The 18,840-nt window shown below is 59.1% G+C and overlaps 1 protein-coding gene across 1 annotated transcript; it reads left to right on the plus strand.

Moving 5' to 3' along the window:
• The first annotated feature begins 919 nt into the window (after positions 1–919).
• On the plus strand, positions 920–16,929 carry LOC128819444 (nuclear receptor ROR-beta-like). Its single transcript, XM_053999593.1, has 10 exons — positions 920–1,002; positions 8,391–8,476; positions 8,568–8,709; positions 9,064–9,477; positions 9,937–10,058; positions 10,323–10,455; positions 11,512–11,619; positions 12,013–12,123; positions 12,636–12,748; positions 13,301–16,929. The coding sequence occupies exons 1-10, from the start codon at positions 996–998 to the stop codon at positions 13,460–13,462; spliced, it is 1,398 nt and encodes a 465-aa protein (XP_053855568.1). The 5' UTR covers positions 920–995; the 3' UTR covers positions 13,463–16,929.
• Positions 16,930–18,840: the final 1,911 nt, after the last annotated feature.

An 18,840-nucleotide genomic window follows, 5' to 3' on the forward strand; every position in this document is an offset into this window, starting at 1 on the left:
TGTGATGTGGCACCAGGGAGGACTCTGGTGACCTGGTGCACCACAAACCCCAGCCAGGGGACTTTGCCCCGTGCCGACATCTCGGGCTCTGCATGGCGAGGCCACCATCTCTTTGCACGTCTTAGGCAGTGTCCCTCATCCGGGGAACAACCCCAGGCCCCAAAACCACCTGTACCTCTCCCAGCATGAAGGACGGGGTGGGAATGCCTCCCTGCCACCTTCAAAGCTTCCCACTACTTCCACGGCGCCATTCCCGACCTGCAGAGCTCCCAGATGGGATGTGCCCCCAGACCTCAGGATCTGCATCCTGGCATGGGCACACTGGGCAGCCGCACGGGGGTCCCCGTGCTCCCCACACCTCCCCGGTGCTGGGTGATGCCCCTTCAGCAGAGGCCCCCCGCCCTGTCCTGTCCTGCCAGGGGTTTTTTGGGATCCTCGCGCCGAGCGGGGTCCCTGGCGGGGACAGCGGGGCTGCACGGGAGCGAAGTGAAGCAAGGGAGCAGTGATTCAGCGGGACACGCAGCCGGCCCCGTGCCTGGGCGAGCCGGAGCGGGACGGGCACTGGCACGTCCCTCCCGGGGGCGGGCAGCCCCGGGGGCAGCTCCGAGCCGCCACAGCCGGGCAGGGGTCTCGCAGACCCCGGTCCCGGGAAGGCGCCGGCAGCGCCCGCGCAGCGCCGAGCACCGGGCGGCGGAGCGGCGGGGATGGGGATGGAGCAGGAGGAGGAGGAGGACGAAGGGCAGGAGGTGGGGCTGGAAGTGAAACCGATTGGGGGGGGGGGCGGGGCGGGCTCGTCATGTGAACGGCCGCATGCTCGGGCAGAAGTGGGTCACGGCGCGGCGGAGGGGCAGGTGCCAGAGCCGCCCGGTGCCGCCCGGTGCTTCCCGGTGCCGCCCGGTGCCTCCCGGTGCCGCCGCTCCCCGCCGCGCCTCGCGCCGCTCCGGACCCCCGCGCCGCCCCATGCGCCCCCCGGCGCCCTGACCGCGGCGGACACGATGCGAGGTGGGTCCGGAGGGCTGGGGGCTGCGGGGGGCAGCGGCAGAAGTTGGTCCCGGTGGCGATCGGGGAGACCCGCATCAGCCTGGCGGAGGGGGACGGGGAGGACCCGACGTCAGCCCGGACGGGGTTACGGGGGAGCCGCATTAACCCCGCCGGTGGGAGACGGGGGGACTCGGTGTCAGCCCGGACACTGACAAGGGGGGATCCGCATCAACTTTGCTGGAGGAGGACGAGGGGAGCCGCGCGGAAGGGATGGGAAGGACCCCGCAGCAGCCCCACTGGGGACACGGGGGGACCCGCATCAGCCCCGCGGAGGGGAACAAGGGGGGAACCCGCACCAGCCCCGCCGAGGCTGCTCTGCCTCCTCCAGCTCCCCCTTCGTTAGGAATAAAATTCTTGTTTATTTTGCTTTGCTTTCCGACGCCGGCTTAGACGCGCTCTTAAGCTTTTCCCCGCACTAAACCCCTTAATCTCCTCTTCAATATGTTGCTCCCACCAGGGCTGGATTTCTTGTAGTTTTTTCCCCCTTTTCCCCCTCCCCACGGCGTGGGGGACAGTTTGGGAGGCTCCCGCAGGGATGGGCGAGGGATCAGGTGCAATTTTGGGTGCCCCTTTTCCAGGGTAGGGGTGAGTTGTGCCAGCACCTGCCTGGTTTTACCCATTACCAAAGGCAATTCCTACTTTTCACCCCTCTGCTTTGCCAAGCAGGCGGTGGGAAGGAGGAGGATGGAGGGAGGAAGGGTCCAGCGGGACAATCCAGCGGGGCCTGGTGATGGTGACGCAGCGGTGAGACTCAGCTCTGTTCCCAGCGTGCTGGGCTGGGATTTTCATCCTCCTTTAAATCATTTTTCCATCATGCCCTGCCTTCCCCGAGCCCTTCGCCCTACCAGGACTCCTTCGTGCCCCTCCATAGGTGTGTTTTGGGGGTGCACGTCCTTAGGCTCATTTTGGGGTGTGGGTACCAGGACGTTCATCCCGAGCTCCTCAAATCCTGCTTCCTCCCTGCGCCACGGGTGCTGCGGCTCTGCCCCCGCCGCAATCTCGTGTAACGGTGGGGCCGGGGTGGGTGAGGAGGGCGAGGCGAGCCCCCCACATCCCCTTCCTGCCCCTCAACATCCTGGGTTTTCACCTTTATTAGCACGGAGGAAAGCATTAACGCCTGCCTAATTGCGATCACGCCTGGCTCTTACGTAGCACTTGCACAGCCAGCACCGGCTTAATTAGCAACTGGGCGAACTTTTCCTTTTTTAAAAATATTTTTCCTTTCCCCCCATGAATTGCTGGTGTTGACCCTAATTTAGGGCCAAACCCTCCTGATATCGCACCATTCCCCCCAGTCGGGCATTTTTCCCGCAGTCCCGCGTCCTCATCCTTCTCGAAGCCCAAATGCCGCATGGCGACGCCAAATTGATTCAATCTCCATTTTCCTTCCCAAAACCGCCACCGCTCTGCCCCATTTCCCCGGGGGCCACAGCAGCTCCTCGCTCCTGTCCTTCCCTGCGCCGCGGCTGCGCCGGGGCCGGGGAAGAGGCTTTGCCTTGTATAATCCTATACGATTTCCAGCCCTCCTGCTCACTTGTTTTGCAAGCAGCGTGGCGAGGAGCGTGCGGTGGCTCGGCAGCCTTTGCGACTTGTCCTAGTGACCTAGATCTGTCATTGGAAAAATCAGAGAGGGCGGAGGAGGAGCTTCCCTGCCCGTTTCGGCGGCGTGCACACGCTGGTGCGGCCGAGGGCGGCCGGCACCCACCGGCCCTCCCGCACGACGGCCGCGCCTGTCCCGGGTACCAGAGCGCGGGGATGGCCGTGCCTGCCGCTTCCCAAAAAAACAGCCTGGAGGAGAAAGCTGTCCGCTGGCTTTATAGGGTCCTGAGGGGTCCAGACGGGATTTGGGATCCCCCACCCTGATAACCCCAGGGAGAGTCAGCAGCAGGAGGGGGAAGAGCAGTGGTGGGGGGCCGGTGGTCCCTGTCCCTGCTCCCTGTCCCTGCTCCCCGTCACGTTTAACTTTGAACTCGCAGCGGCTATTTAAAGAGCTGCTAATGTCTAAATCAGCCCGGTTTATCGGATGTGGTGAGCAGAGCTGCTCTCCTGCCTTTTTTTAGCCCCAGGGAGATAATTCCCCCCCGGTTTAGCAGCACTGCCGGAGGGGTTCTCCCACCGCAGCCCGGTTTGTCCCCACCCCGGGCTGGCAGGTCCCCCTCCCCGCTGCCTCACCTTTGCCACCCTTCTGCACCAGGCAAAGTGCAAAGGGCTGCGTCCTGCGCCGGCGGGGCTGGCCTTGGCACGGCGCTGCGTGGCACGGGAGCTGCTGAACCGGAGCGGCCCGGGCAGGAGCCCGGCGGCCCTGGGGGAGCCGCATCGCCCATCCGGAGCTGCGATTTCCCTGTTGGGGGCACACACTGCACCACGGGACGGGGAAACACAGCGCTGTGCTGGGGACGGGGGAGAATGCAAAACCTCCGTTCGCGTGCCTGCAAGGGAAGGCGGCCAGGGGTTGCCCCAGGGCAGGGTGAGAGCAGCTGAGCGCTGTTCTGGCCCAAAGTTTCCTGGAAATCTTTGCTAATCACTTAGGAAAGCAGTTCCCCCTCCAGAATCCCAGCCCGGCACAGAGCCGTGGTTGTGTCATCTAAATTTTCCTTACTGCCCACTTGGCCTCGGTGCTGCCGGTGCCTGGAGCCGGGCTGTGAACGGCGGCATGGGCCTGGCTTGTTTGGGGTTCCCTGGGGTGCATGGATGGGGATGGGGTTTTTTGGCAGCAATGGCCGAAGTGCCGGGGTGCTGGGAGACCCCGAGGCACTGCAGCACTGGAGGCTGTTTAATAGCAAAGCCAACAGCAGATATAAAGGGGTGATAATTCCCTTTATTTCCTTATTTATTCCTGCCCTACAGCAAAAGACAGCTGTGGATGGAGGCTGTGGGGAGGCGCAGTCACTGCCGGGGCTGGAGGTTGCTGCAGGGGATGCAGGTGCAGAGCCGGGGTTTAGGGCAGGAATGGGAAATGGGGCATTGTAGGTCCCTGCGTGTCCCTGTGGGTCCCTGTGCAGCCTGGACTCATCCTCCTCTCCCTGCTCTGGCTGCACCAGGGGGATGCTGAGTCCCCCTGGAAGGGGAGAGGTGGTGGAGGCGAAGCATCGGAGCACCCCGGTGCCCTGGCTGGGGCTGGGGGATCCAGGGGGGCTGCAGGGCTGCTGCCAATTACCAGGGGTGCCTGTCCTGCAGCATCGATCGAGCCTGGCAGAGGGATGGGGCACGGAGCTGCTTTCCCAGAAGGTTCACTGGGCAACGAGCCAGGGCACTGGGGAAGCACTGGGGGGTATTTGGGGCAGGGATGGCCCCAGAGGCACGGAGCCACCTCTGAAATACTCAGAGCTGGGATGCTCACCCCACTACCTCCAGCAAGGACACCATGGCCTCACGTGGCCCCCCAGGGGAAGGGGTGGCCATATTCTGCCCCTGTGGGGTGACAGCTGTGCAGGCTCACCCTGGGGGACTGCGCAGGGATCTGCTAGTGCACCCCAAAAGAAACCCCTCCCAGGAGTCCTCACCCCACAGCCAGGGGTACCCAGTTATGTCGATGGGAAGAGGGAGGCAGCTCCAAAATGCCTCCAGCAGTAGTGGGGTCACGGCATGTGACCCCAAGGCTTAATAGGGTGCTGAGGGTTTTGGGGTGATTCCCCAAAAACAGTGAGATCATACGGCTGAGGGGATGGGACAGGGGGAGCAGGAGGAGGAGGAGGAGGAGGAGGAGGAGGAGGAGGAGGAGGAGGAGGAGGATGGGGCCACCATCCTCCCTGCACCACAGAGGGGGGGGTCTGGCCCTCCAAGGCTGCATCCTGCAGGCCTTGCCTTGTTTTGTTTTGGGGTGCAAGAGATGCCCGCCCTTGGGGCGGAGGCGATGGAGAGGAGGGTGTGCCGGCCGATTCCTGCTCCGGGGAGGGCGGTTCTGGCTCAGCCGAAACCACCGGAGCCTCCAGCACAGCCTGGGGTGAGCGGTGCTGGGCTGGAGGGGACACACGGCCGGGTCTGGGGGGGTGACAGGCGACCTGGGCACTCTGCAGGGACAGACCTGTGCCCCTCCCCCGGAGCTGCAGCTCAGGGTGACAAACGGGTGCCCCCAGCTGGAGGTATCACCCAAAATACCCCAAAATCCCCGCTCCCGGTGGCGGGAGGTCGGGGTGCCACCCTGAGCAGCAGCCGGTTCCGGGAGTGGCCGCGGGCCTGGAAGGGTTAACGGCCGTGGTTACACAAGCGCGCGTGGCCACGGGCAGAAAGTGTGTCAGTGGGACAGGATGGCTCCAACCGCGGGGCCACGCGCAGCCGCCGCACCGGGGGCCATCGCCCCGCCACGGCCGGGCCCCGTGGCCGGACCGTGCCACAGGGCCACTTACATAAGGGCCGGCCGGTGGCAGCGGGCCGGGAGTTGGGCAAGAAGTGTTTACAGTGGGAGGAGAGCAAATACCACCGCCGGGACATTTTAATTGCCGGCTGGAGATCATTATTACTTATTTTTTTTAACCCTTTCGTTGTTTCTTTTATCCTGATCCCTATTTTAGCCCCATCGGCCACGGGGTGGAGTTTCCCTGCTGCCTGCCCGAGAGGGGGAAGAGGTTCACCCCCTCCTAAATGCCAAATGCCCCCCCCCGCCGTTCGCAGTGTGGCCGATGGTGGCTCGGTTGTGGTGGGAGGAGATGCTAAATTCTCCGGTGGGGAAACTGAGGCACGGGGTTGGTGTGGGGTGATTGGAGCGGGGGAATATCCGGGATTTGGGGGTCTACTGAGATGTTTTCCCTGATCACAGTGAGATTTGAGGGATGCCGGAGCTGCTGTGGCCACCCCACCCGCACCCACATTCCTTCCAATCCCTCAGATCCTGGGGATTTGCCCCAGGAGTGTGTTTGGGGGTCACAGGGCAGATGGGGGGATGGTCCGGCCGCCTCGGGGGTCCACGGCTGCGGCACGAGGGGACACTGATGGAGCCGACTCGGTGATTCAGCCGGGTTTACAATCAGAGCAGCAATTAACCGTGCTGGGCTGTAATTGCCATCGCCAGGTTACGGCCGTATCTCCACGTCAGTTATTTGGGGCGAGAGTCTTACGAGCGGGTCAGGTGCCAGTGGCGGGCACGGCCGGGTAATTAGCAGGATGGTAATTAGAGCCCCAAAAGGCTGCGGGCACACGGGGGTGGTCAGGGCTTCTCCTTCGCCAGGACAGCATCATCCCCATCACCCTCAGCTCCAGCTCCGGGGGGCTCTCGGGGGCGGGATTTGGCCACCGGCATTACACGAAGCCTTTGGGCTCGTTGGGGTTTTTGGGGGCGCTGTGGGCTGGCATCGCTGGGCTCTGCTGGGGGGTGCCGGCGATGCCGGGCCGCGCTCAGCCCCGGTGTTTGCCGGTGCCGGTAATTCCGGGTACCGGAGTATCGGCCGCGGGCGTGAGGGCGCGGCGGCCGCGATGCATCACCCGCGCTGCCGGCGGCTGCAATTAACGTTGCATAACGAGCCGACGCCGCTTCCTGCCGGGGGTGGCACCCCCTCCCCGTGCCCCCCGCATGCCACCACCTCGGTCCCATCCCGGGACAGGGCTCGGGGCAGGGTGATGGAGAGGGGAGCGGTCCCTGCGGCCCGGCAGCGTGGGGGAAGATGGCAGCAAGATCCAGGGAATTGGGGGTGTCTTGGTCATCGGAGCTGGGTGGTGATTTGGGGGTGGCCATGCGTGGCCCTCCTGGTGCCTCCATGCCCCTGCGAAAAAGGGTGGCCTTGGGGCTGAGGTGTTGGTGCAGCTGCGGGGGATGTGAGGATGCCCTGGACATCCCTGCCCTGCCCACCACGGGGAAATCAGCTCTGCTCTCCCAGGCTCAGAACCACGGCAGAGGCGTGGGCAGAGGATGTGGGGAGGGGCAGGGATGGGATGTGACTCCCTCGAGTCGGGGGACAACAAACAGCCCCGGGAGAAGCCCAGCTCAGCAGCCTGGGGGAGGAGGGGTAAGCCCCAAAACCACCGGGTGCATGTGGGGCATTGGGTTAATCAGTGAGTCAAAGGATGCAGGAGGGATCCATCCCTCCACTTACAGCTGGATTGGGAGCGAGTCCTTCCCCAGAGCAGCCGAAAGTGAACCTGCCCCGGGGGATACAGTGGTGGCATCCCCGGGGGGTACTGATGGCATCCCCGGGGGTACCAATAGCATCCCTGGGGGTATCAATAGCATCCCTGGGATATTGAGCATCCCTGGGGGTACCGATGGCTCCCCTGAGGGACAGAGAGTATCCCTAGGAAGGACCAATGCCATTCCTGGGGGACTGAGCATCCCTGAGAGACCGATGGCACCTCGGCTGCCCCTCTGCCCAGCGAGGCTTCACTGCCCCATCCCAGCCTGCCCCAAGCAGCAAGGGACCCAGGACCCTGCCGGGTGCTGGGGTACAGGTGGCACTGGCCGGGCACTGGGATTGTCACTCGCAGAGGTGGCCCCACAGAACACATCTCTCCACCAGAGCCGATGGCTCCCAGGGGAGAAGAGAGGCAGAAGGGAATTACCCGAGCGGGGATTTGCACAGGCCCAGGAGATTGGAAATAACCATAATCTGGCCGTGGGGGTTATTTTGGTGCGGTGGTGGCTGCCCAGCACCCTCGAGAGCGATGCCAGGCTGAGCCCAGCCGGGGGTGCGGGGGCTGGAGCGGGGATTAGAGGGTGCAGAGATGCCGGGAGGCACGTACAAGTCCCGGGGGTGCCGAGCATCCCCCCCCCCCACGCGGGTCGGGAGGGCAGAGCCAGCCCAGATCTGGGGCAGCTGGAAAATGAGGAGGACGAAGCCTATTAGCAGCTCAGTGCCAGCGAAGCAGAAGCAGGGAGGGAAGCGGATTTATGGGGGGAAGGGGGCCGGGACCTTGAGCTGGGGATGGCTATATTTGTGCTGGGTTTCAAAGGAGCTGCTGGGGGGGGCGCGGGGGGGTCCAGACCCTCTGCTCAGGCCAGACCTCCAGCAGCAGAGCATCTGCAGCTGCAGGGATGGGGATGGTCCCTGGGCCAAGGCTGTCCCTGTCCTGGTGCACACATCAGTTGAAAAATAAGGGGAGTGATTCCCGGGCAGGCTGGGGCAGAAAACATTCTGTGCTCTCCCGGATCCAAGGGCTTTCCTACCCTGTCTCTTGCTGCTGGGGGATGGGGGTACCCCATGCCCTGTGTGAACCTTTTAGCGATATCTCTGAGGTGCAATAATCCTTGTGAGATTCTGTGGGAAAGGCTGAGCTGTTGGTGGGTCCAGCTCTCGTGCCTCAGTTTCCCCAGGTGCTGAGCCAGCCCGCGGCTATCATGGCCAGGGGCCATCTCCCTCCTCCCACTCAGCAGTGACCATTATTAACCCCCCTGGTTTCCCCTCTTTGCCCACCCACCGCAGCCCAAATCGAGGTGATCCCGTGCAAGATCTGTGGAGACAAATCCTCAGGGATCCACTACGGTGTCATCACCTGCGAAGGCTGCAAGGTGAGCCCGGGGAGGCCGGCTGTGGGCAGGGGGGGCGGCCCTGGCTTCCAGCCGGGCACTTTCCCAACTCCTCCCGCCCCATCCCGGGCAGGGTTTCTTTCGGAGGAGCCAGCAGAACAATGCCAGCTACTCCTGCTCCCGGCAAAGGAACTGCCTGATCGACCGCACCAACCGCAACCGCTGCCAGCACTGCCGCCTGCAGAAATGCCTGGCACTGGGCATGTCCCGCGACGGTGAGTCGTGCTCCGGGGTCCCCAGGGGCCACCTGCTCCTCCGAGGAGCGAGTTGGGCATTCAGGATGAAGCTGCTTCCTTCGCAGGGCCAGGGCAGTGCAAGGAGGGTTTGGGAAGCAAGAAATGCTTTTGTGTTTTCCGTGGGAAAATCGAAACTGGCTCTGTTTGGTTTGACCCAGGGTTGGTCTGGGACAGGGGGGTGCATCCAGTGGGGTCCCAGCCCCGCTTGGGGCTCAGAGACCCCTAAAGCAGGCACTCTCCCGGGAGCCAGGACCCTTCCCAGGGCAGTGGGCGGTCGTGGCTCTGCCCTGGGGGTGAAGCTGCCCTGACACGGCCGCGTCTCCCCCGGGGCAGCGGTGAAGTTCGGCCGCATGTCCAAGAAGCAGCGGGACAGCCTCTACGCCGAGGTGCAGAAGCACCAGCAGAGCCAGGAGCAGAGCGGCGGCACCAAGGATGAGCCCGAGCCCCTGAGCCGTGTCTACACCACGAGCGTCAGCAGCGGCCTCTCGGACCTGGACGAGATCTCCACGCTCTCTGACGGGCTCCTCTTCGACTTCCCCCTGACCCCCGATGGCAGCAGCACCTACTACAACCTGGACCTGCTGGCCTCGGCACAGCCCTCGCCCGACCAGTCCAGCCTGGACGTGGCTGATGCCACGCTCATCAAGCAGGAGTCCATCTACGAGCTGATGCTGGAGCCGGCGCTGTTGGCACATGGGGCACTGGAGGGTGCCCAGCTGCCCCCTGACATCTCTGTCCTGGAGATCGGTGAGTGCCGGTGCGGTGCAGGGCAAGTGTGGGGTGGGTGTGGCCCCGAGGATGGTGCTTGGGGCCACCCCAGCACCTTGCAGGACACACCCAGCTCTGGGGACACACTAGGGGAAGGTGTCCCTGCCCACAGCAGGGGGTTGGAATGAGATTTAAGATGAATAAGTGGATGCAATTTAAGCTTCCAACCCAAACCATTCTGGGGTTCAAAGATAGAGAGCCCAGCCTCAGTTCTTGGAGCAGCCCCAAGGCTCCCTGGTGGAGTTCAGCACACCCAAGGTCATGTGGCACATCCCTTGCTTGCTTTAGGCTCAGCCCCTGCTGCCCCACCTGTCCTCACACCCCCGTGACACCGTGTGAGAGCCCCATCACCCCTCCAGCCCTCAGCCCCAGCAGCCCCAGAGGCAAGGACGGGGTTGGGGTCCCCAGGTGTCACCACCTGCTGTCCCCACCTTGCAGACCGGGTGGCCCAGAACGTGGTGAAGTCACACCTGGAGACGTGCCAGTACACAACGGAGGAGCTCAAGCGCCTGGCGTGGAGCCTCTACTCCCCCGAGGAGGTCCGTGCCCTGCAGAGCAAGGTGAGTGCCACTGTCACACCCCCTGGCACAGCCAGTGTCCCCTGGGGCCACGCTGAGGTGGGGATGAAGATGAGGAGGGTCTGTCGGTGCTTTGGGAGCAGCCCAGAGGGGGAGCTTGCTGTGGCAGCTCACCTCCCAGGTGTCCTAATGCCACCATCCCCCGTGGATGGCACGGCACTGGGGTCTCATCCCTGTCCTGGGGGGTCACAGAGCTGGGGTGCCGGGGTGCCAGCACTCCCTGAGAGTGTCCCCGCTGTGGCACAGAGCTGCGAGGCCATGTGGCAGCAGTGCTCGCTGCAGATCTCCAACGCCATCCAGTACGTGGTGGAGTTCGCCAAGCGCATCGACGGCTTCATGGAGCTCTGCCAGAATGACCAGATCATCCTCCTGAAAGCCGGTAAGAGGGGGAGCCCCACCGCCCCCCTTGCGTCCCTGCCACCCCCCTTCGTGTCCCCCCTGTCCCCCTCCCCTCCCCAACACCTCTTCTGAGCGGCAGCTGTGGGGCCAGAAGCAAATCCCATCTTTTCTCTTGGCTGGTGCTTTCCTTTTGGGGGTCCCCTCCCTGGTGCCCCAGTTCTCCCAGTGCTGGGGGAGCAGGAGCTGGGCTGGAAGGAGCTGAAGGTCACATCTAAGGGCGATGCTGAAGGAGGGCACGTGGGGAGTGCCTGCCTTGGGCAGAGGCTTTTCTCCATGGCCGCCCTCATCCAAATGTCACCCAGAAACTGGGATGGAAATGAGAACAGAAGGTTTTCCTCTGGGAGAAGGGGTGCCAAACTCAAGCAGGAGCAGGGAGGATTGACAGAAAAGGATTGGCCTCTTCTCCCATCAAGAGACTGGGAAGGGGAGGATGATGGCAGCACACACCCACGTCCCCCACCCTTCCATCTGCCCAAGCTGGCAATGCCGTGCCCAGGCCAGGGAGCTGAATGTGCAAAATCCCCGAAACACTGGGAAAACCTCACAGTTTCTAATCTGTCAGAGCTGGGGAGCTGAGATTAGCACCCAGCCCTGGGGACACGTGCCAGCGTCCCAGCAGGGTGCTGTACCCCAAAGCCAGAACTGGCTGTGCCTGACACGCTGGAGTTTAACTCATTCTTTCATTTCTTCCTTCCATTTTCTTTTTATTTATTTTGTTTTCACCCTTTCCTCTCTCTCGGTACTCCACCACGACCTCGGTCTCTCTGTGCCTGGCTGCGAATGACTGGATAATATTTCCCTTTGGTGAAATATTGTGGTCACAATTGGACACCTAAAAAACCCCAACAAATCCCAAAAACCCAAACTGTTGAAATACCCATTCTGCTCTTGGGAATGAACAATCTGGACCTCAAACGTGCACTGGGGGCTTTCCTCTTTCTTACATTTGGTCCTGGGGTGATGGAAACCCCCCTGACCTTCCCCACCCTGCCCTGCCCTGCCCTGCCCTCGTCTGCGCTCTCTCTGCCTACATCAGGTTGCCTCGAGGTGCTGCTGATCCGCATGATCCGCGCGTTCAACCCCTTGAACAACACCGTCCTCTTCGAGGGCAAGTTCGGTGGGATGCAGATGTTCAAATCTCTTGGTAAGGGCTTGAGCTGCCTCTCCCTTGGGGCTGTCTTTCCCCTTCTTCTTCTTTCCCCTTCTTCTTCTTTCCCCTTCTTCTTCTTTCCCTTTCTTCTTCTTTCCCCTTCTTCTTTCCTTCTCCTTCCTTCTCCTTCTCCTCTCCCTATCCTCTGTTTTCCCTGTCCCTCCCCTCCCCTCCCTGTCCCTGTCCCTGTCCCTGTCCCTGTCCCTGTCCTCTCCCTCTGGAACCCAGTCAAGGCTGGAATTTGCAGCCAGGTGAGTGTCCAGGACCCCCCTCCACCCATCTCATCTCCAAAAACCTTTCTGAGCTCCGGGTGCCACTGGGTTCTGCTGGTGGGTGGGCAGAGCAGTGGCAGTGAGGTGTGAGGTGTCCCTGCTGTCCCCTGCTCAGGCTGTGACGACCTCATCGGTGCCGTCTTCGAGCTGGGGAGGACCCTGTGCCGCCTGCAGCTGTCAGACGAGGAGCTCGCCCTCTTCACTGCTGCTGTCCTGCTCTCCCCAGGTACTGGGGGCCCCCATATCTGGGGCTGTCCTGTGGGGAGAGCTGACCCCAGAAAGCTTCCTTAGTGGATGATTTCAGTTATTCCTGGGAAAGGATCTTGGGGAAAAAAAATGCATCTAAAGATGCACAAAATGCATCTGTCAAATTTCCTTGATGGGAAGAGGAACCGTGTCACCCATGGTGGGGTGGGGAGCATAGAGAGGAGCCAAATGTCCCCAAAACCATCCTGGAGAGCAGGAAGGGTTAAAAGAGCCAGGGGCCACTGTCCTGTGCCTGGGAGAGACCCTGTGGTGACTCTGACCCTGTGGTTGTGGGAAATGGATCAGCCTCTAATAGTGATAGCATTCTAATAGTCAGCTTCTAATTGTGATAGCGTGATTTATAACATATATATTGTCTCACCCTTCACATAAGACTAAAAATAAAACACAAGTTTTTTAAAACACCTCTCCGTTGCCCCATCTCTAAGTCAGAAAAGAACCTAATCCAACTCTGTCCTTCCTCTCCCACAGATCGCCCGTGGCTGACCGAGTCCAAGAAGGTGCAAAAGCTCCAGGACAAGATCTACGTGGCCCTGCAGCACGAGATCCAGAAGAAACACTCCACTGAGGACAAGCTCTCGAAGGTAGGGCACAGGAAACCCAGCCAGGGGTGCAGGGGGTGTCTGAGCTGGGGGATGTGGCTGTGCCAGAGCTCATGAGCCACACAGGAGCATTTTGGAGAGACACCTCAAACCTGTCAGAGGAGGAGAAGAATTTCTCCTTCCAAGGGCTGTGAATCCCTGTTGTGGTGCAGGCAGAGGCAGCACCGTGCTGCTGAACCTGGCAGTGCATCAGGAAGTGGGTATTTTTAGGTAAAAGGAGCCATTTTGGGAATGCTTTGACCTGTACAGAGCTGGGGCGGGGAGGAGCCCCCCCCGTGGAAAGATGTAGGTTTGGGGCTGAGGCCAGGTTGCTGCCAGGCTGCCCAAATGTGGGCAGTCTGCTGGTGCCCCAGTGCCAGATCCCCAAACCTACCCACTGTGCCCAGGGAGGGGGGAACAGCAGTGCAAGGGACACCAACTGGGAACCCAGTGGTCCCCAAACCCCCCTGCTTGTCCCCAAGGGAGGGGGAAGAGCAGCATCAGGGCCACTACACCCAGCATCCCAGTGGTCACCAGTTCCTTCTCTCCCTGCAGATGGTTTCCAAGCTGCCCTTGATGAAGACCATTTGCAACCTGCACTTGGACAAGCTGGAATTTTTCCGTCTCCTGCACCCGGAGACTGCCATGAACTTCCCCCCCCTCTATAAGGAGGTTTTCAACTCGGAGCTTCAGTACAGCGACCCCCGGGAGAGCTAAGGCCGGCAGCCAGCGGCCCCCTTCGAGCTCCCCAAAACCTGGAGACAAACTGCACTTCAGAGCTTTGGGGCAATTTATTTAAATCAAATAATCAAACGCAAGAGAAGCCCGGGGGGGCTGCGGTGCCTCCCTGGCCCCATCTCCTCGCTGTGGATTGCAATAGCTCTTGAATGTAAAGCACCTTGAAGGAAAAAGCAAACGGACTTTGCCATACCAGTGAAATGAATGTGAAATCTCTGCTTGGGAGAGGAGATGCTCCTGGCAGTGGTGAGGGACCGGCTGCTCCCGGTGACACGGGAGGAGGGAGTGCCCTTCCCGCTGTCCCGGCTGCACTCTCCACCTCCGATTTTTATTTCTTTATTTTTTAATTATTATTTTTATTTTATTGTGGTTTTTTTAACCCGAACATCAGGCATGGGATAAAGAAGGGGTGATGCTGACTCAGCTGGGTTGGATTGGGGCTGCAGCTGAGGAGAGGGCAAGGATAGAGCCTTTGCTTTATTTCATCTCCCATGGGTGCAGTGGGACCCTGGGAGCTTGGCCAAGAAAAGTCTGGCTGTGGCTGGTTGGGGATTTAGCACAGCATTTTCCAGTGAGGGAAGCTGGTGTGAGGGAAAAGATGCCCACTGCAGCAGGGGAAGAGCTTTGCAGTGTCTCCATGCCCTCCATCACAGCATTTTCCCAAATTCCCAGCCAGCTCTTCGTCCAGCTGGGCGACCACCTGACTTTGTGGAGCTGGTTCAGCAGGTTCACCTGCCTTGTGCCACCTCTGTGCATCCCAGAAGCTTTTCCAGGCCCGTGGGACTTCATCCAGACCCCAAATCCTGGCCATCCCACCCCAGAGGCACCCATGGCCACTGGGGGGGCTCCAGGGCTGTCCCTGTCCCCGTGGTGGCCGCAGCAGCGGTGGCTCTCTGGGTGCTGCTGTTGTGTGTAGTTCTCTTATCAATTCCTTAAAACTGCCCCATGTTTCAGCACCCAGAGCAGGGTTTGTGACCTTTCCCCACCCAGCCCACAGCTGGTCCCATTCCCAGGTTCCCCTTTCCCACACCACACACAGGAGCCCAGACGTGGCTGCCTGCTGCTGCAGGCTGAGCTGGACCCAGGCTTTCCCCTCAATGAGCTCCCTAGAACTGTTATTTTGGGAGTTGCTCCTGAGTTAGCAGGATTTAGGAGCTTTTTAGGGGGAGAAACTGCCTGCTGGAGTCAGGGGGAAGTGAAAGGTCCTTACTCTTCCCTTTGAGGAATAAGGCTGGGTGGAAGGAATGTGGTGTTTGGGACCTGCTGCTCCTTTTGGGAGGCTCAAAAGGGGATGAAGGAAGGATTGGTGGGATGATGCTGTTCTTGGCCACAGCAGCAGGGGATTCTTGAGAGACTCTGTGGCTCTGCAGATGGATTTTTCTGTCCCTGTTCCTGCTCCCGCTGCAGCAAATGCCAAAAAACTACAAGGGAAAAATCTGCTCCGAGGCAGCCCCAGTTTTGCTGACAAAGGGCTAAAATCCCAAGCTCCTTACCTGCTTTGTGCTGATTCCTCGTGCACCCAACCCCATCCTCGGGCAACTCGGATCATCCCCGAGCGGGAGCCAAAACCTTTGGATCCATAACTGCACCCTTTAAACTAAACAAGCAGCTTTCTCAGTGACGTGAGGGATATCCCTGCTTTTATTAAAAGACCTCCTAGGGAAGACCATGGACCAACCTCGACGAGGGAAGACTCCCCAGGAAGCTGATGGGATTTCTGCTTTGCTCGAAGGCACAGGGAAATGGGGACCGTGTTCCGCCCCGGCAGCTGCCACCGCCGCGCGCAGCCCGAGCTCCCTGCGTTTGCCAACCACATCCCAACAGCAAACTCCCATGGGTTTGCTGACCACATCCCAACTGCTTCTGGGAGTAGATTGGAGCCCACCAGCCTCAGCTCCCTCTCCGTTGGAGCCAGGTCTCTGGGAAAAGGCTGCCGGCGCTCCCACGGCCCCACGCGACGTCCAGTGCCAATGCGTCGCTGTCCAGCGCAGCGTCCCCGGCGTGGGGATGTGCCCGGCTCCTCTCCTGTCCTCTCCAAAGCTTGGACAGAAGAGAGAAGCCAGTGCTGCCTTTTACGTCCAGAGGGTTGTGCCTTTTTTTTTTTTTGGGAAGCATCATTTCCGACAGCACCGTTCACTTCCCGGGAAAAGCACCCCCAGAACATGACTGTGCTCGGAGGGAACAGCCCGTGGGTGTTTGGGAACGTTTGGGGAAAAACAGGAAAAAAAAAAAAAAAAAAAAAAAAAAAAAGCACACACCCTTCTTTTTTGCCCTCAGTATTCGTCAGCCAACCCAACACACACCAATGGTCAACGCCACCGAGTTCATTTCATCTGGCAAAGAACCCAGGAAAGCACCTTAATTTGGGAACAGGCCATCACAGCGTCCATCCCGTGGGGAGAGATTCTGGATTATTCTGAGCAATAAGAGCCCCCTCCACGGGAACCTAGGGAAGACTGGAAGTATTAAGCACGTGTAACTCGACCTGCCAAACCGCGGGAACCTGCACTTTTCAGTTCTTTTCAGAGGAACCAACTTGATTTGATGATTTTTTTGGGAGGGGATAAAGTGATTTGGTGTCAATTCGGTGATTCCTAGCCTGGGACGGATGCCATGCATGGAAAGGGATGGCAAGGGGTGGAAAGGGATGGCAAGGGATGGCAGCCCCTGCTTGGGGCTTGCCAGGGCTGTGCCAAGGCTCCTCACCCCTCCTGGGCCCAGAGCTTGGAGCTCGCAGGGAAAGGGCGAACGACAAAGCCTGGGCAGAAATGCCCGAAAAAGGGAGATTTCCCTCTCCCCTTGGCCAGTGCAGAGGGGGCCCGGGAGCCCCGAGCCCCCCGTGGCTCCGGTGCTCCGGAGACGTTCCCATCCCAACACGGGATGTTCCTTTCCAACAGCCCTGGGCCGCCAGCGATGGCTCTTTTCCAGACCAAGATTAATTTAGTGTTTGTTTGTCTGCTCTGGCAGTTTAGCTGAGTGTCCATTTCCACCCACAGAACCCTCACACTGTGTATAAAGATGGATCAAAAATATATATAATATATATTCTTGTGAATGTTGGTGCAAAAGAGAAAAATATATAAAGTTTTGGTCGGTTTTATGTTATTTTTTATCTCTATGAATGAAAGGAAGAAATGGAAGACCTTTTATTTCCATTTACCACCCCTCCACACACACCTACCTGTAGATACCAGCAGGTTTTATGGAAATGTTTTACTTTTTAGATTTAGGAAAATGCTTCTGTTCTCATTGAATGTTCTGTCTTGTAAGATTGTAATTTCTATTTTTTTAAAGAAAAGAAAATAACTAAATAAAATTTCCTCTTTCAGACCAGTCAGCTTAGGAAGGGAGGGCAGGGGAGGGAGAAACGTTTATTTAAGGACAAAAACTGTTGTCGGAATTTTTCATAACATTAAATAAAAAGTAATATAATGTATGGATGACAACCTTTTTACTGAGGTGTGTTCTATAGGTACATGGATGTATATTGCACAAAATTTACAGGAAGAAAAATAAAGTCTGTTTCACAAGGTGAAAAAAAATATAATGTCGGAAATAGTGATTTTAAATTTTAGCAAAGAGTGAGAGTGGAAGCGAATCCCTCAAAGTGATGGAAAAAGCTTTCATTTATTCCATGGGCTCAGGACTGAGCTGTAGCAGAATCCCAGACTGGATTGGGTTGGAGGGACCTCAAAGCCCATCCAGTGCCAGTCCTGCCCTGGCAGGGACACCTTCCACTGTGCCAGGCTGCTCCAGCCCTGTCCAACCTGGCCTTGGGCACTGCCAGGGATCCAGGGGCAGCCACAGCTGCTCTGGGCACCCTGGGCCAGGGCCTGCCCACCCTCAAAGGGAACAATTCCTGCCCAATATCCCATCCATCCTGTTCAGGATTTGGACATAAAGGTGGATTTCAGGCACTGGGGGGTGTTCTTGCTTCACTTAATGCACAACAAAGTGAGCCAGGAGGAGGCTGGATCAGTGCCCTGGGGTGTGTGTTTGGTTTGGAGCCTTTGGAAGCACTTCCCAGCCCCTCTGCATCCCCAGCCTGGGCACTCCAAGGAAGAGCAGAGGTCTGGGAAGGTTCTTTGTCAGGGAATGCTCCTTAAGCAGCCCTTGAGCTGAGGGACAGGGACTGCACCTGGCAGTACCGGGGACATTTCGGGGCAGGGGAGTGGAGACAGGGCTGGGGGGATGGTGCATCTGTGGGGAGGAATCAGGGACAGCCAAGGAGCATTTGGGAGTCATTTTCAAACAGTTCTCAGTCCTAGGAAGGAAAGAACACCCCAGATACAGCAGGGCATTATACACGGATGGTCATGGATGTCCTGGATTTAACAAGGATGCAAAGACTTTGGATGCCAGGCACTAATCTTTGCTCTGGGCCAGGGACAGGAGGCCAGGAAGGGCTGGAGCTGTGCCAGGGCTTGGCATGGAGCTCAGGGAAAGGTTCTTCCCCCCGAGGCTGCTGGCACTGCCCAGGCTCCCCAGGGAATGGTCCCGGCCCCGAGGCTGCCAGAGCTCCAGGAGCGTTTGGCCAGCGCTCTCAGGGATGCTCAGGGTGGGCTTGGTGGGGTGGCTGTGCAGGGCCAGGGCTGGGCTGATGATCCCTGTGGGTCCCTTCCAGCTCAGGATATTCCAGGACTCTTTGAATCTCTGCTCTGGGTGCACACAGATCAAAGGGATCACTGGGTGTGAAGCGTGCAAGGCTCATCCTCGTTTCCTCCTGCTTCCCCTGTGGCTCTCACCTGGCTGTCCATTCCCTGCAGATCAGAGCTGTGACCCCAGCACGCAGCTGGGCTGTCCAGGAGCTCTGGAGCAGAGGGAAATAACGAAAAGGGATCCTTGGAGCAGCAGGGCCAGTCAGTGCCAGCTCCCACTGCTGCCCTCGGCCACTGCCAGGGGACACCACGGCTCCTCCTCCTCCTTCCCACCCTTTTGGGGTTCAGATACTGCAGGATAAATCCTGGCCAAAACAGGGCACAGCTTGTGGAGATGTTGGGAAAGGCCATCGCCCACTTTGGGGGTTCCCTGGGGTGTCCAGGAATGGCTGTGTCCCATGTGGGAGCACCAGACCGTTGGATTGCTGCACACTGACATTTGGGCTTTCACTTTAAAAAAATATTTGTCTTTTTTTCGCCCTCCCCCCAAAAAAAATCCTGTTTGGTGTATTTCGAGAAAATAAAATAAAGCATGGCAAATCCATTTAAAAATTCCTCGTGAAGAGCTGCTCTTTAAACAAAAACAAAAACAAAAACAAAAACAAACAAACAAACAAAAAAAACACAAAAAAAAAAAAAAAAACACAAAAAAACCCACAAAAAAACCCAAAAAAAAACAAAACCAAAAACAAAAAAAAA

Source organism: Vidua macroura, chromosome 26, assembly GCF_024509145.1.
Source record: "Vidua macroura isolate BioBank_ID:100142 chromosome 26, ASM2450914v1, whole genome shotgun sequence".
NCBI classification, from domain to species: Eukaryota; Metazoa; Chordata; class Aves; order Passeriformes; family Viduidae; genus Vidua; species Vidua macroura.